Raw genomic sequence first — 17840 nt, forward strand, 5'->3', positions numbered from 1 at the left:
CTACGCGGGGCCTTTCGGAAACCACCCTGTAAAAAACCTTTAGGGGTCAAATTGACCTCCACCCGAGCGCGCGTTAATGTAGCAAGTTGGAGCACTGACAAATAACGCACAAGAAAGTTACACAAGACCATTTTTTAAGCTGACCTCTGATCTGACCTTGGTACATAAAAAAACTTACGATTTGCACTAAGGATGTTCAATTGATAGGTGAAAAAGTACTGAAAATTTGGTGCGCTAAGGGCGTTCATTTTTGAGCACTGCTCAAAACACCAAGGGACGGAAGTAAACTTTCCCCGACCGGGCGCGGGTGAGCGGTGCGTCACACGGCTCCATAACACGCTTGAGACGTTTTTTGCCCAGTTTGAAGGAGTGCCGTGTTAAAGTGCACCTATGCGTGGACGAGTTGTCGCAAAATGACCCTAATAGCAAAGCCGTTTTAACCACATCATGCTACATTACCATTCTCACACTCGCATTATTCAAAGTTTGGGCACGCACGTGCTGTGCGAGCAAGGGCGCATGGGAGCGCGCGGCCGTGAGCCCTGGCACCTGTTCGTGTGCAGGAGTGTGCCGATCAGCACGCAGCACAATGTCTGGTGTCTCTTACCATGCGAAATGAAACAATATTTTGTTTATTCACTGCTACCATTGACATCACACAGCGGCATTGAATGCAGTCCAGTTCCAGACCCTCGTACCCTGGAAAGCGTACAGAGCTAGAGCAATGAGCGCATGAAATGCCGTATTTTCCCTTTAATGAAGCGCGGAGTCCCGCAGATGTATAGCCCGAATGTTTTGTCATTCCCGGAGCATACCTGAACACGTCGTGGGTGGACGTCCCCACGGAACCAAACTAGAACATAAAGCATCCAGTTTCGTTGTGTTCCACATCACCATGCACAGCCTTTGCGTTGGTCGGGCTTGCCGCAAGCATGTGATGGAGGAGACCACGGACTGTCCATCTCAGTCGCGCATTAAAACAAGAGACATTGCATTTTGAACACGCCGTCGATGCAGGTACAACACGCTTTGCCAACCAGTGATCTGTCAACACTGGCTCAACGTGGGAAACAAGAGGGAGTTTGACCACAAAATACACACGAAGATATAAATCAATTGCAAGACAAAGGTTATAGGGCGGACACAAAGGCAGTCTTGGCAACTTACATGCAATTACTATCTGAGGTACTTCAAAGGTGTTGCCAACTGCAGAACTTCGGTCCACTGTACGGCCCACCCCGCTAAGTTCATCACGTTATTTCACGATTATTTACAGTTTTTAGCGGAGCCTTACCGCAGACGCCCGCAGCTGAAGCAATTGATTACCTAGAACCGTCCAAGTTTCAGGCTTCGAATTTTTACTGAAGCCAATGAGTGGAGCTGTCTATCCTCTTACACCAGTTTTGCCCTTCGCCCGTATTCATCTCGGCTCCTGAATATTCACCAATACCACGTCAATTTACCAAGATAATTACTGAAGAGTGGCCAAGAGCTCAATGTTTGGGGGGGGGGGGGGAAGAGGGGATCCGACCATCGACCCACACTATTCTTACGCGGACGCTCCAGTTCATCATCCGCCGCACAGAGGTTTTTGCACATGCCGTCGACAATAAGCAGCAGGCGAAATAACTTCAGGATATCTAATTTACGCTTCACAAACAACTATACGCCTCACAAACATCGAGGGCGACATACCGAACATGTAACAAATCATTCCATAACTAAATCATCAGTTCACTGCACCTGGATGCGTGTTGCTATCATCTCTGTTGAAACATTATGCTCCTATCAAACGGCACGATAAAAGTAGAGGTCCACACCAGCCTTTCGTCCAGTGGGAAGTAATACGCTTTGGCTTCTTCAGTACATCGCCATATGCACACCGCTCAATTTAACATACTTTTTCGTATAGCAAAACAAACATCATCGGGCAACATAAAACAGCAAGGCAGGAACAATGCCAGGTTATCACACGCGTAACACACAGAGGGACGGTTATTAGACAAGCGTGAGAACAAAGTAGTTACTCTGAGAGATGAACATTGCCACCCAAATACGCGCAATTGAATAGTGACCAACCCAAGTCAGGTACATAATGGAAACCCGCCTCATAACCATTTTGCGCAGATTGGCCGAGAGTTACAAATGTGTTCATCCTGATGGCAGTCAAGCAAAACGAAACTTTTATCACAAGCGCTTAATTCGCTCGTGGTGCTCACATCGTTTCAAAACATTCCAAGGGATGGTGTGATACCCGCAAGTGAATCAAAATTTGTGGGCGAGATGCCCACCAGAACTGACCTAAAACTGCGTAGTTTTACAAACGGCGATAAAACGGATGTGTGTGTTACTTCACGCACACGCCACTACATCCAGGATATGGGAAAAATAGTCAGTAGCAAACACGGACTGCGTCCGATGTTACCTTACATTCCGTACTTTAACCAGCAGACACATGTGATTTATTTAGTGCGAACAAAACTGCAAGAACCACTGACTTGGATGACAATGTTAATGGTACCATCTCATGCGTTACAAGACGTTGCAAGTCATAAAAATGAAAGTGAAACTGTACGAGGACGCACCTTCGTGGCTCCGTCTAAGCTGGATCATAGAAAGCCTATCGCATTCACTCACCGATGAGTGATTATCGGTTTGCTTGCCGTTCTAGTACAAAACACGCCAACGTGCACCACGGCAAGGACACTACACCAGAATAGGCGACACGCAGCCGACCGCACTTGAGAGTGAGGCGAGCGTGGAGCCGGCCACGGCATATCTACCCACAGACGACTACTGAAACTGTGACGCGGCCGCCGAGCCCTGGCCGCAGCATCTAGGGCCGGTGCGCGAGGTGATGCAAACTCGGTAGGGCTCGGTCTGCAGGCGCCCGCCTTCATTACATCTCCAGTAATCTGCCACTGGCCACACACACAGCGTCCAGTCGTGGAGGAGAGTGCAGCACGGAGACGAAACAGGACGACAAAAGACGACTGACGCCAACGCCATCAAATGTCAGATGGCTTCCCATCAACCTCGCACATTATGCAGGGCGTGGTACTGCGCAGAGTACGTGAACAAACTCAACAGTAAAAAACGGCAGTTCTCGGCGGTTCATGCCTTCAGTGTGAAGTGCATAACAAAGGCAGGGTGGTTTGAAAGCAACTCTTTGGTATGAGTTATGGCACACAAGCGGCGAAGGATTCGGATAAATGAATGATATGCGTCACTCTTCCAAATAAGCGTAGCAGATGATGACGACAACCTGAGGACCTTTCTGGGGAAAAACCATCCCCAAAGCATGCATCTTCTCACAGCGCATGCAATGGGGTCTCAACGCACGCACAGCGGGGACCACCAGGGCAAACTGCACCTGTAAAACTAAGCCTGCGCCACGCGGAAACCGCCCGGCGGTCCACGCCCGACCCTGCGCCGGCAGCACTGCAAAGACTAGGTCCGGCGCTGGGAGCACGCACCCGCCATCCAGCGAGCGGGTGCGCGCTCCGTGCCCCTCCCCACAAGCCACAGCGGGCGGCACCGCCAGCCCGCGGGTGCCGCTCTTCGCGCCGTCACAGGCGGGCGCGCGGGTATCACACTGGCGCGCGAGGCGACGCCGCGGCGCGCGGAGCGGCCGCCGCGAAAGACTAGAGCCGTCGGGCTGAGTAGGAGGCGGGCGCCGCCGGGTGCGGCGAGCCCTCCCCCAGTCGGGAGTCGCCCGGGACGCCATGTCGCGCTGTGCCGGAGCCGCCGACAGCCGGCGCCCCGCCTCGTTGACGTCCCACTACGACTTGCCATCCTTGTTCTGCTCTGGCGACGCGCTTCCGCTGCCGCTGCCGCTCGATGCCGCCGACGGCCGCGCGTCGCTATCGGCGTCTGCAACAAGAGTCACGGGCCCCGCTAACACGCGAGTACCACCCAGCATAAGCACCCAGCAAGTCGCGTGCGGTGATATTGCAGGATGGCTGAATTCACTGGTAAGTGGTCCGCTGAATACCAAAGCGCCACAGGAGAGGGGGGGGGGGGGGGCACCGACAGCAGTTTTATGGCTACCAGGGACTCAAGCATTTTACATCTGACCTTAAAACTTCAATTTCCTCGCATGTTGCGCCACTGAGCTACAACCAAGTTTTCAAAGGACTGCGTGCAGAAAATGTGAAAATCAGCGGTTCTCTGAACACTACACGACGCATTTTCTACCTTATGTGCAGCCGTCTTAGACCATCTACGGGTCAATGTCATGGGTCATGCATGCCCTTATGCTATCTTACCTTGCGCATTGGAAAGTAAATTGTGTCATCAATGACAAATGGAGAGAAAGGGTAGTGTTTTTAGTGCGAGCGGTACTATCACAAGCTCGTTAAATGTCATAAAATCCCATTAAGCGCCATTTGGCTCGAATTGACAAGTCCACAAAAAGAGTTCAGTTAAAAAGGCAAAGATTGCCGACGACCACTACCAAAACTGTCATTTCTTCTCTGGCATATCACGCGTGGTTTCTGCAGAGAATGTGCCAACCGCCTACACTGTCGATAGTGGCAGAAGCACCTGGACAAGTGGATGTCTTAGCGAGTGGATGCTTGCGCATGGACATGAATCAAAACATTCAGTATATCATGCATGCATGCTATATCTGACCAGAACCTAGTTTCATGCAACAAAAATACAGGCATATTTCTCACTCGCTTCGTGTAAGCATACGAGCCGGAATTAAGCTGAGCCTTTTCATCCCTCCATTCTCAGGACGCGCCGGCTAGGCTATGTTGTTTTTCGTCTATTAATCCATACGACCGATCTGACTCAGCGTCTTGGCCAGTACACGCCCCTGACCGGATGACGACCATGACTGGCAGGGGTGGGGACACGTGCTGATGGTTGGCGAAACTAAGGAAGATTGGATGTTTTAAGTCCTTTCGAAGTCAATGTTTTGCACGAACGTTCTTAGGTAGAGGACACTCACTAGATACAGCTTTCTGCGTAGACTCAGAAGCCATCATATGAATTAAGCAGATTTTGCTGATTGGTAAACTTTGCTTCCAACCATTTTATCACATTGAGCTACGGAGAGTTTCACATGTACAAGACTACAACATGGCAGCCCCGAGCCACCGACAGGCGGCATTTCAGACACATTCTTTCCATGCAACGTCACCGGTGCAGCGTCAAGCTCTAGCACCATTGCGGGGGGGGGGACATCCTTCCCCGCTGCTCGTAGTGGCCTCGCCGTCCACTGACCTGAACACGACATCTTCTCCATCTGCTCGGGCAGGTCGGCCGTGGACGTGGTGGCGTGCTCGCCTCGGATGTCGGGCAGCGCGTTACGGCGGCCGGCGCGCCCCGTCGACGCGAACTCTTGCAGCGTGTCGTCCATCTCAACCATCCTCAGCCGCACATCCAGCCACTGTAACACAGCGACGTGCTCACTGTGCTGGCACCAACCCATCATTACCCTACCAACATTAACCCATTGGTCGTCAGGTCCACACAACCAAGCAATTAAACAACATATGAGTACATTACTGATGAGACAATGAGCAAGGCTGAGAGCCCATTTTACCACATTGGATACAATCCCAGTGACGTCATAATTTATTTAGCTCATTAGGCAGCATGATGGAATGTCTTATAATTGTGTTTGGTACTTTATTCGGTTATGGTGCATAATAAGCTAGGCTAACCAGCTCCTACACAAGCTCTTGCAAGCTAAGGCAGTAAGCTAGCACATAAGCTTTTACTGTCCCAAACAATACGCTGGTCTGAGAAAATTCGTTTCGAACTGCAGAGCCTCAAGACCAGCGCCACCAACATGAATAAAATAATATCACAACCAGCATGAAAGCAGGGCGGGAACACAATGGAATTTGCTGTTAGGAATACCATGCCATACAGCTATTACAAGATCCTTGAAGTTAATGCTATTCCCAACATATGTGTTTTAAGTTCGTGATAAATCCTCCTGAAAAGTATCTATGGCATTTGCGCATGCACACATTATCCAAATGCACGTCACACATTGAAAAAACGCATCAAAACTGGTGCTGCCATAGTGTAGTGAAGTGTAGGTGCAGCTTTAGTAAATGCAGGTAACAGGCACAACTATGGCAACTGTAGCTTAAGCCTATCAAGATGGCTGCCCCTTATTCCCCATATGATTCACTGGTTCCGACAGCTTCACCAGTAGAACTACGAGGTCCACATCAAGAAACTTATGCAAATCCCACAAACTTGCCAACCAAATGTCAGAGATGCTCCCCAGCTGTGGAGAAAGGACAGGCATCTTAAAACAAGCAGTCAATACCCAGAACGGTTTGCAGGACACGTACCTTGATACTACACAGCTAATCAAACATAAGAAATATGCATAATTTGCCTCCATGTTGGATATTTGCATAGTACACTTCACATTTACCCACACTCACCATAACAGCTCACCTGCCTGGAATTGTGCTATGACACTTTTATGACCGACTCATTTAATTATAAGCAGTAGATTATTCCTATTTTCCACTACCTATTTCCCATATAGATTCCTCGCCATACCTTACCTTATCTTTCCCGGTCTCGTCCGGCTCCTGGTCCGGGAACCAAACGGTCTCATATAGGTAAATTCAGTGTGAAATGTCATAAATTATCTCCACCCAGTGCATATCAAGTCTAGACTTAAACCGCTCAACTAAGGTCGACGATACGACCGGGTGTGGAAGAGAGCTTCAATCGTTGACGACCCGCGTGCTGAACGAGTTACGACGGCCGCGAGTCCAAGCTCGAGGTTTTCTTAGCTTCCATTGGTGTCCTCTTGCCACCTCCGAGTTGTCTGGTCAGGACTCCTCTTCCGACAGCGACATACCTTCGTGAGGCAGTTGATACACTGTACCCATATCTCGCCTGCGACGACGATAGTACAACGAGGGCAACTGGGGAAGTCTGAACCTCTCAGGGGATTGTGGCCGATGCCTCGCTTCGTACACAAGACGCGTAACTTGCCGCTGAGCCTGCGCCAGTCACCGCTGGCCCAGTCTGCCGAGCAGGCCCAAGATGACGTTGCCATACTCCAAGTATGGACGTACTAAGATCTTGAAGAGCAGTGACACCGCGTGAACATCGATGTTGGCAAACGACCGTCGCACGCCCGCCAGGCTGGCCTTTGAGATCGCCTCCACCGTCTGCACGTGGAGATTGAGCCTATGATCCACGAGGATCTTGAGCTCCTCTCTGTGGCCTCGACCGCGATTTCGGCGCCGTTCATTAGGTCAGTTTTGAGTTTCAGTTCTCGAGATGCATCTTTTTGCACTTCGTTGCATTAAAGGGGGGTAAGTCACTCTTCTGACCACCTCACCAGGGCGTCCAGGTCGATCTGACAAGGAGTCTCAGTTAGGGATCCAGGGACACGACAGTATATCTTGGTGTCAACCGCGCGAACATCTTGACCACACTTTGGCCTTGACCTGGTGGGTCGTCCACGGAGATAATGAAAGGTGTTGATCCCAGCACTGATCCTTGCGGGATGCCGCTGACGACGTCGATCTGGTCAGACTCCGAGCCCTGGACTCGCACTCTCTGCATACAATGGGCAAGTAAAGCCCTGATCCAGCGCAGCAAGTCATCCCTCACACTGTAAGCATGGAGTTTGGAGGGCAAACTGTTATGCGATGCATAATTAAAGGCTTGGCTGAAGTCCAGTTCCGCCACGTCCACCGGCTCTCGATCCTCTACCGCGGCATTCCGATCTTCGACGAATAATAATAGCTAAGTCATACATAACTGCTTTGGGAAAAATCCTTGCTGGGCTGCATGCACAAGTCCGGACTCCGAGAAGTGGTTAATTAGCGAATATCTGACGAAAGATTCGAGTCTCTTGGAGGAAACGACAGTAAGGCTCACTGGGCAGTAGCTCGCTGGGGATTGGCTGCTGCCTTTCTTGAAGATTGGGACTACCTGACCAAGCTTCCACTCCTGGGGTGGCCTTAGGGATGCCAACGATTTTCAGAAAAGCATGCTCAGGGATGGCGCCAGGACATCTGCAGGCTCACAAACAAGCCTTGATGTACATCATCTGGCCCAGGGATGCATGAGGTCTTCAGTGTTGCTTATCTTTTTTGCCACTGCCTGGGTAGAGATGTCTATGTCACCCAGAAATGGTCAACTCGAGTTGCAAGGCATCACTACCAGCATCTTATGTGTGGTATTGAGTTAGTGTACATCCAAAAGGCCTTGGGGTTTCTTTTGAGGTCTGCTGCCAGTTTCGTTTCACACTCTTTTTGAGGGTTTCTTTTCAACATCCCAGGTCCTGGCATGGTCCAGAACATCCTGTGTCTGTGTGTATGTATGCCACAGCTTTTTTCTTACTCCGCTTTAGCTACATGGTCGTTAGGTTCAAGCCCAGATTCTTTGGTGGTCTTGTCCTTTTCCTGATGGAGTAAACCTCAGCAGGCCTGGTGGTTATCTCCTAGAAAAATTTATAGACTTCTTTGTCACTGAGGTTCCCCATCTGGGTCAGTCCATTATCCTAAGGATGTCTATCAGGTGCTCATAACTGGTGTGTATCATTTGTACTAGATGAGGAGTTTGTGGCCCAGAATAGCAGACCAATGCGCACCTGATAATCACATGGTTGCTGTTTCCTAGCCTAGGCAAGTATTCAATTTGGCTGATCATTTCCTGCTCTTTGGAAATATGAGGTCAAGAATGCTTTAAGCTTCACACACCCAGTAGTGTGCTGGCTGCTGGACATGCTAAAACAGAACAAACAATAAAAAGCCCTGGAGAGCCTTTGTCAGTGACTGGGTTGCATGACTTTCCAGAGCTAATGACTGGACTGTTCCCCAGTCAATCTGAGGCAAGTTAGAGGACTCTACACACTCTCTGGATAAGGTCCTCCAGATGATGCATGCTGTCTACACTGTTGCCTGATGGACTTCTGTATATACATCCAAGTATCAAAGCATCCTTCCCACTAAAGCCATCTTCAGCCCCATTTGCTCCTGGTTACCTGGCCCCAATTAGTGCTAAGCCACATCTAGTAGGTTGGATACATAGCCACATATTGCTCTCTTACCACTAGATCCCAGGTTGGCCAGAGATGGATTAGAGTGTGTGTTTAGAGTGTACCCAGATATTGATAAGAGTGATGGTGCAATAGGAAATTCTGGGCTTTGGGGAGCAACTTGGCCAGAAACATAATTTCTGGCTTGCTGCCACAACTAAGCATGCATAAACCATACCTTGTACTAAAGAACCAGTCTGCCTCAGCATATGATAACTCCAAACCTTGACTCAACTGTACTGTGCAGCATTGTGTATACACATTGGTCATGAGGAGCTGATATCACATTGAGTTGACCCTCCCCTGTTGCCATCTCCATTTGCTGGTCAAGCTGACGTACCTTTAAGCATGCTGCTGGCCTCCCAGCCTGAATTGGGTGACCCATGAATCCATCCTCCATAATTGCGGTCACTGTGGTGTCAGCTGTCATGTCAGGGTCCCCACAACCCCCAGGATGCTAAGCAAGGTGACTCAGATTACCCTCACCAGAAGGGTTCAACCCATGGTGGGCAGCCCACTTGGGTGCCTATGGAGTCACCACTCTGGTTTGTTGCAGTTGATCCTGGTGCAGGTAGGAGAACTGCCCTGGTGTCTCTGGGACAATCGACTGGGCAAGCTGCTAAACGTGTTGATGTTTCACCACTTTGGAGGATAGCTGGAGCAGCTCCTGTTATGGCAAAGTGAACCACACTGGTACCTCAGGGCCATCAGCTTATCCATTATCATCCCATCTTTGATATTTGCATGGTATGCTTAAAATTTATGTGCACTCATGTTAACTTAGCCAAGCAATATTGGCCAATTCAATAACTTCATATATTGCTCTACACCCTATCCATTTCTGCCAGCACACACAGCTATTTTGATAGCCTGAGAGCCAAAAGTGCAAGGTTTACGAGCATGGGTGAATTACACAGATATGGTTACAAGTCAGCCTGCAAAAATATACCCACTGTGCCCAACACCAGTGTACCCAACATGTGCCATCAGTGTGTAGAACCTGACACTCATGTGTGGCAAACACAGGCAAAGAAGCATCAAACTGAACTTTTCAGTGAGCATGAGAAGTGTTTTAGAGTAATCTTGTGAAAATTCTCCAGCATCATAATTCCTTGACACATTTGCTCTCTATACCCAGGAAGACAGTGTGCCAAATTCACAGGGCTGCAATAACTTAAAGTTGCATGCATCCATCTGCTGAAGCTACATTTTTGAACTTTGGCTGTTTGCATTCCAGTAGCAACTTGTGACATGCAAGTTGTCATAAGTTGTATAACTCCGCAGACAGGCATAATAGGTATAACATGCATGTTTTGTGGCTTGGGTTACAGGAGGGGCTGGGGCTGGCAGTAGGTTCTGGAGAGTGAGCATGCAAGACAAGTGTTGTGTGATGCTAAAATATAAAGCACAGCATACATATCTAAGCAGTTTATGCCTGCCTATTTAGCTTTATTAGGTCTCCCAAGGAAGCTGATACCCATGTGGCTTACATGTTTGTTTTACTAATCACAGTTATGCAGGATTATACCCCACACAAGTGGAGCACATAATCACAAAATCTAATGTGATTAATGGTCTCAATTTATGCTTATAAGTGCTACTGAGGTGCCAACCTGCAGAATGTGATAGATTTTGATGATAGGTTATTGGGGCTGAGATGGAGTGCAGCTTCCACCTCAGGGCTGCTTATCATAATTTGGACAGGACAAAATTTGAATTTGAGCATTAATGGTAATATAATGCCTTCTTTAGTACAGGCCTGCTGCATGACCTACAGCAGTTGATGCACCCTACCCACCCCCCCCCCCCCCCCAAATAGTACAGGTCTGGTCAGATCACACAAAATGACCAAACCTGATCAAAGACATGTTTTGGGGATAAGCAGCTAGTAAGGATAGCAAAATCTGCCCACAGCCAGCCACCCATCTACTCTATTTAGGGCAGAGTTCTGCCTGCCCCAAACTTGTTGCTATCTTATGTTTGTCATGTTTGATTACATAAATTGCATCCCGGCTGCAGTGTGCTATACAAACATTTCCCGGTATTTGGTGTTCTCTTAACTTATCAGCTGACAAATCCTTCTATGCCGACATCGCCCATCACCTAAGGGAGGCAAAGGTAGGGAATCATCAATTAATGCCAACTTACATTGGGAAGTTCTGCTGTGAATCCTTTTGATGCCGAATGCTACTGCCCAGTGCGTAAATCAAATGTTCCCAACACAGCGGACTCGTAAGAGCTCAGAATCCACCACAAAATTGACAGAACCCGCCTATCAGCTTCTGTGCAGCCTTGATGGGTTTGGCGCGACCCGTAATTGACTAGTTTACTCTCACAATATGCAACTCTGCCGACGACTCGACGCACGCCACCGCCTTTCGCAACGCACTCTATGCCAATTCATGAGCATTGCCAAGGAATTGATATGAATGTCTTCAAATACTGTTCAACACAAAGCTGCAGTGCTTTTGAATCGCTTTAGCTGTGTAGCTATTGCTGGAGAAACCAAAAGCCACCATCATTGAAATCATGTGATTGGTTAGTTGGCGTCTGTAAGAGCAGCCTTTCATTTGTGGTCTTCGTTTCATATTTCGCGCATTAAATACAGTTACGGCGTCCATGAATACTAAAGCATCCGAGCGCATGCTCTGCTGCATGCATGCAGTGATTAGGGCTGTGCAAATGTGGTGACGCTTGTGCGTTAATGTTTACGTGTTTTGAACGGAAGCCACCACCGTTGTCTGCTGAAAGTGATTTAAAAGGTACAAGATGCTTACGTACCAACCAAATAAGGCAAATGTTTGAGTTACGTGATTTGGGAATTATTTGTACTCATCAGAATTTTATGTTACGTTTTCTGTGGTTAAGGCTTTTGTCCAGAACAGAATAATGCGGTGTATATCCACGTCCCCCCCCCCCTAGAGCCCTAGTCATCATCGTCCTGCATTGTTGAAAATTGGTATTTTTGTAGGAGTGCCACACTGTCACTGGTGAAACACATCTTGTGTTTTGAGAGCTCTGTGTCATTATTGACTTGACTGTGCATAAGGGGTGAGAGCCTTAGATCCCTGAAAACAATTAGAAGTGGGAAAAATATGCTCAAATGTATCCTGTCATTGGTCCTCAGACAAGTCATTTGGAAGGTTGTTGCAAACATGTATTACCACGTGGTTAAATTAAAAGGTGATGTGTTGTATAACATGCATGGGGAGATCATACCTAGTAAGATTATTTTCAAAATTTGTGTTGGTTATGAAATTAAGCAAAATTACAAATCTTAAAGATAATTTTGCTTCATTAGGTGGGAAAGCTATGCTTGAATTGAAATGTTCAGCTTACTTCATTGTAATAACACAGCTAGTATCAATAACTTATCAGCAAGGTTATGCATAATTTTTGCTGAATGTAGTGCCCACATGTTTTGTCAAAGTTCTTCAAGTTGCCAGTGTATAATTGCATTAGTGACCTATGCTGGCTTCAGGAATCACTAATTGTGTGATAGAAAGTGATCAGGGGGAACCGAGTGTGTGATACAGTGGTGTCATCAACAAACCAAGAACATAACAGTGTTGTGATTAATTGGGAGCATAAGGCTTGAGGTAATTGTCTCACATTAAGCAATTATGGCCACTCCCAGTTATTTATTACGCATCTGTGCATGGTCAATGCAAAGTGACACCTGTCTGACAGTGGCTTCTCAGCATTTTCTGCCCCATGCCAGCCAATCTGACATAATTGGCTAGTAAGCCCATCCCTCCCACCCGGCAGGCGCCACAGTATGCCTGAGAGGGAGCGGCTGGGCATGCCAGTGCGCTGCTCCGAGTGCACGCGTCGCTGCCGATCGCGCCAGCACGCCGACATGGTAAGCTCGGCCATCACCAAGGCGTCGGATGCCGAGCTCATCTCCTACATGTCCTGGCTCTGTCACAATGCCGCCACCGGCACCGACTCGGCCGGCCGCACGCCGCTGCACGTAGCTGCCTCCTGCGGGCGCCGAGAGGTCAGTGCTGTGTCCCTATGACTAGTGAGAGGTCATACCCACTCCCACCATGTGATGGGCAAGAGTTCCAACACGTCCTCGTGTGTGTGTGACTGGCGAGCGGTCCCATTTCCCCATGTGGCCGACGCGAGGCAGGACACGTGTCCCTGTGATCGTTCGTTTAACGTACGCCCACTGTCGCACATTATTTGCTTAGCGCCCCATCTCGGAGATGGGGCGACAATGGTGCCGTGCCCGACGTACAGCTCCGTCAGCTTTGACGTAGACGCTGCAGTTTTGGCGGTTCCCTGGGCCGCTGATCACCATCAGCCGGGCCCGTGAGCACGCCACCTCAGGTGCTCTGCGCCGCACCACCGAGCCGTGACGCTCATCTCCGTCTCCAGCTGGCTGAATGGCTGGTGCAGGTCCACAGCGTTCCCCTGAACACGGAGGACAAGGAGTCGGGCATGACGGCCCTGCAGCGGGCCGTCTTCTACGGCCAACTGAGCGTCGCTCGCTCACTGCTAATGGTAGGCTTCAGCGTGCCGCTCGCTGCTCGCGTCTGGAGTAGGACCGTGCTCTTTGTATTGGGGCGATGCGTCATTCAGCTCAAAAGTGGCTGACCCGGTGTTCTTGTGTCACGTAACGCTGACGTGCTCACGATAACGTCACACTCGGATGATGTATTCCCGTTGTCACGTTCCACACCAACCCCGCACCCTCGCTGGCATGCTGCGCTCTCTGAAACCTCGTCCCTGGCATCACGGCACGCCGATGCTGTCTCCCTGGTGTCACGACGCCCCGATGCAGTGTCCCTGGCGTCACGACGCCCCGATGCAGTGTCCCTGGTGTCACGACGCCCCGATGCAGTGTCCCTGGTGTCACGACGCCCCGATGCAGTGTCCCTGGTGTCACGACGCCCCGATGCAGTGTCCCTGGCGTCACGACGCCCCGATGCAGTGTCCCTGGTGTCACGACGCCCCGATGCAGTGTCCCTGGTGTCACGACGCCCCGATGCAGTGTCCCTGGTGTCACGACGCCCCGATGCAGTGTCCCTGGCGTCACGACGCCCCGATGCAGTGTCCCTGGTGTCACGACGCCCCGATGCAGTGTCCCTGGCGTCACGACGCCCCGATGCAGTGTCCCTGGTGTCACGACGCCCCGATGCAGTGTCCCTGGTGTCACGACGCGTCGATGCTGTGTCCCTGGTGTTACGACGCACCAATGTTATGTCCCTGGTGTTACGACGCACCAGTGTTATGTCCCTGGTGTCACGACGCTCTGATGTTGTGTTCCTGGTGTCGCGACGCGCCGACACTGTGTCCCTGGTGTCACGACTTGTCGATGTTGTGTCCCTGCCGTCGCTTCGCCCCGTGCCCCTGAATCGACAGCGTCGGCCGGCGTGGTGACCGGCGGTGGCCTGGCCGCAGCTGGGGGCCAGCCCGCTGACGCAGGACCACGCTGACATGACCACCTACGACGGGGCGCACGCCGACCGGCTGCCGCTGGTGGAGCTGACGCCAGCGGCGCCTTGCGAGGCCTACGTCTGGGGCAGCAACCCCTGGTTCAGCATCGGCGTCGACCGCATCAAGGCGCGTCAGGTGCCGGAGCCGCTGGACCTGTTTCGGCGGGCGGGTGTCTGGATCAAGCAGGTCGGTGGCTCTTCTCGGGTTTGGACGGGGCACTGGTCAGGGGCCGAAGGGCCTGCGTACCCGGCTGTACCTGTGCAACAAAGCCGGGAGGGACTGGGGTGGTTCGCGGTATCTTGTACGGTGGGGTACAGCTGGACAAAGCTTAGTCCCTGGAGTAACCACATGTTGTTTAGTGTGCAACGTGTGTTTGATACTTTGTGTAGAGATATCAAAAGTACCTATGTTGGGTGGCATGTGCGGTCTTTATTTTGCGACTCCACGAAATCGTCGCTTCAGATTTTGAGCACTTGCGTATGGATCAGCCCAGTTTGTCGGGTTCGTGTATCAAATTAGCTGATGGTCACTAACTGAAGGTCGAACGTGCCGTTGGCTGCCCTGGGCACCCGCCGCATGCCGGTCGCTCCTCCTTTTCAGATAAAGATGACCAAGTTCCACACGGTGTTCCTGACCCAAGGCGGCGAGGTGTACACATGCGGTCACGGCATCGGCGGCCGGCTTGGTGCGTCCATCACGCCCCTCTGCCGTCCACCACACCCCTCTGTCGGTACCCCTGACCCCGTCTGCCAAGCCGAGAGGGCCAGTATGCAGAGCCGGTATGGTGGCTACTTCGGACTGTCATTCTGCCACCTGCCGGCCACGTGGCGAAGTCTGGCCTGCCTGTCCGCTGCGGCACTATGTGATGCGTTTCACAGCATCCATGTTCCAGCGTATGTGGTGCCAAGAAGGATGGATGACGCCATTGTGGTTGGGAAGGGGGCGGCGGCATGTCCCCCAACTGTTTTGGAATGGGATTTCCCCTAATGGTCGACGTGATGAAGTGTTCGGTGTAAGTGACTACATGCGCTGACAAACACTCCGGCAGGTCACGGCGACGAGGAGTCCGTGCTAGTGCCCAAGAAGCTAAAGGCCGTTAAGGGCGAAAGCTGTGTGCAGGTGGCAGCGTCGGTCGACCATACGGTGCTGCTGATGGAAAGCGGAACAGTAAGTGATTCTCTGGGATTTTCAAAGTGTCCTAAGTGTCAAAATGTTATTTCGATGCTGAGTGGTTCGGTATTATTAACAAAGCTTAGAAGTGTAGCTGAATCCAGGGGTTAAGGGCGCAGCGTCATATTTCACGACTGGGTGGTCCGCTAAGCAAAACAGCGGCGAAGTGGAATGTGATGTCCGAAGGCGAAGGACTAAGCATCGCGTGCAAAGGTGGAATGTTACAGAATATTGCCAAAAAACTGGCCGGATCGGCATTGCGTGCAAGAGCTGACGAATTCCACCCGCTGTGGATGGGGTTAGCATCGTATTCGAGGATCGCCTTGATTCATGTCTGTAGCGGCACGACGCCCTTTAGACCGTCCAGCTGAGTGGTGTTGGACCTGTCGTGTGCGATGCAATGGTGACTACCAGCCCCGGAGAGGACTTGCATCAGTACCTGCCGGAGTATAAGGAGAACATGCATCAGGGTAGTCACTGACTATCCTGACGCGTGTTCTCCCATACTTTTCGCTTTATTGAAACAAACGAACTTTCTTGTAACCAGTCTTCTTTTGCTATTTGAACTTATTTAGCCTGCCGCCTACATGGACATATATCCGTAAACATGCCTTGTGTTTTTTCAACATTTTATTGCATTTTACATTTTATTGCAGAACATGTTATTGCTGCGATGCTCATGTATTTGTTGCTTATTCAGCTCGCATGATGCTCTCTGACAGCGGTGGGAACCGTTCACGCAGATCATAACCGAACTTGGCACGTCCGCGCGGCACACGCGCTACCACCAGCTGCGCTTCGCATAGCCTCCATAGCTGAGCTTTAGTCCCGCTGACATTACGGATAGGTGATATAGAGGGCAACAGAACGCACTGGCTGGCGGAACATTGGGGATGGTTCTGAAACTGTGCCCAGTTGCCTGTGGACTGCTGGTGATGCAGCCGCTCTAAGTGTGGCACCGGCGGAATCCCCGCTGTGGCACGGGATCGCTCGAATACTGACACTGGAAGACATACCACCGCTGATGTCAAGTGTGGCGCCACGCCTGTTGTCGGACTTGATCCCAGTGCTATCAAGCATTTTTGTATTTTTTATCGTACGTTTTCCATGTATATCTCCCCTTCTCATCTTGTCCCTGCGCATTCAAAGCGAAGTGGTTTTCGGCGGCAGCATTGCTGACATCACTACCACCACCTCTCGTGCTCCCGCCTTTCGGTGCAGTCACTAGCTGGCTCCGTGTTTCGACTACCGCCGGCCGTCGCCGACGTCGGTGCAGCGCAGCGTGCAGGGGTAGAGCACGGCCGGGCAGCAGCGCTGGCCGGCGCCGCAGTCTCTGTCCCGCCGGCACAGGCTGGGCGGCTCCTGGCCCTTGATGCAGGGTCGGAGCGAGGTGATGGGACAGCGGCGCCACGCCAGGCCCGGCGTCAGCAGCAGCACCAGCGCCACCAGCGGCGCCAGCGGAATGTTCAACCACATGACGGCAACACGACGCTCGATGGACGACTGCCACTGCCGGCCTCGCACGGAGGGTCTCACTGACTCTGACGTGGCGCCGGGCCGGACAGGGGGACGGGCGGCAGCTGACAAGTCACGGGTCACGAGTGACGGGTGACGGGTGACCAGCGGTGGCGGCGGCGGCCGGCTGTGACGCGTGGCATTGTGTGCCCGGTCGGCCGCCGGGCGCGAGCGGCGCAGCTGGTGATGGAGCGACACGTCAGCGACGAAGGGACGTCGCCGGACGGTCCGCGGTCGACCCGAGGCCCAACTGCGCTGGCGCTCGCAGCGCCACGTGACGTTGCGCTCACTAAGCGGTGGAGAGCCGGTGGCCGGCGCTGCCTTGGGCTCGTCATGATACGACGATGGACGGCCGACGGCTGGCAGCAGCGCGCTGCGTGTATTACTGTCAGCGGTGCGGCGGTGCTCGCGCTGAACGGCGTGGCAGGCGGACGCCGGCGCGGAGCGGAGGCGGAAAGGTCGACCACTGAGTTGCTAATTGCTGATGGGCCCGCTGATCGGCCCCCTCCCGCCCTCCTGCCACGTCACAGCCTCCGACGCCCTCCTTGCCGCGCTGTCTGTCACGTAGTTTGGGTTTGCAGCAGTGTAGGTCTCATATGTGCCTGCTTGGCTTGACTGAGAACACAAGCGGATGGAAAGGCGCTCGAATCGAGGAACAAGACCCATTATC

The 17840-nt window shown here is 51.6% G+C and overlaps 1 protein-coding gene and 1 long non-coding RNA gene across 2 annotated transcripts in view; one reads left to right on the plus strand and one right to left on the minus strand.

Annotated features, from left to right (window-relative positions):
• Window positions 1–616: 616 nt before the first annotated feature.
• LOC119103541 (uncharacterized) lies at window positions 617–11425 on the minus strand. The gene is made up of 3 exons (XR_005094775.1): window positions 11189–11425; window positions 5233–5398; window positions 617–3873 (listed from the first exon to the last, which is right to left on the minus strand). It is a non-coding gene; the product is annotated as an uncharacterized LOC119103541 (long non-coding RNA).
• Window positions 11426–12899: 1474 nt separating this feature from the next.
• LOC119103158 (inhibitor of Bruton tyrosine kinase) overlaps window positions 12900–17840 on the plus strand; it is a 29870-nt gene continuing 24929 nt past the window's right edge. Inside the window, exons 1-5 of the mRNA XM_037226608.1 lie at window positions 12900–13040; window positions 13424–13549; window positions 14450–14671; window positions 15086–15170; window positions 15534–15652. Of these exons, the coding sequence (XP_037082503.1) occupies window positions 12900–13040; window positions 13424–13549; window positions 14450–14671; window positions 15086–15170; window positions 15534–15652 (693 nt within the window). The remainder of the gene's footprint in view (window positions 13041–13423; window positions 13550–14449; window positions 14672–15085; window positions 15171–15533; window positions 15653–17840) is intronic.

Source organism: Pollicipes pollicipes, unplaced genomic scaffold (assembly GCF_011947565.3).
Source record: "Pollicipes pollicipes isolate AB1234 unplaced genomic scaffold, Ppol_2.1 Scaffold_5724;HRSCAF=6776_pilon_pilon_pilon, whole genome shotgun sequence".
NCBI classification, from domain to species: Eukaryota; Metazoa; Arthropoda; class Thecostraca; order Pollicipedomorpha; family Pollicipedidae; genus Pollicipes; species Pollicipes pollicipes.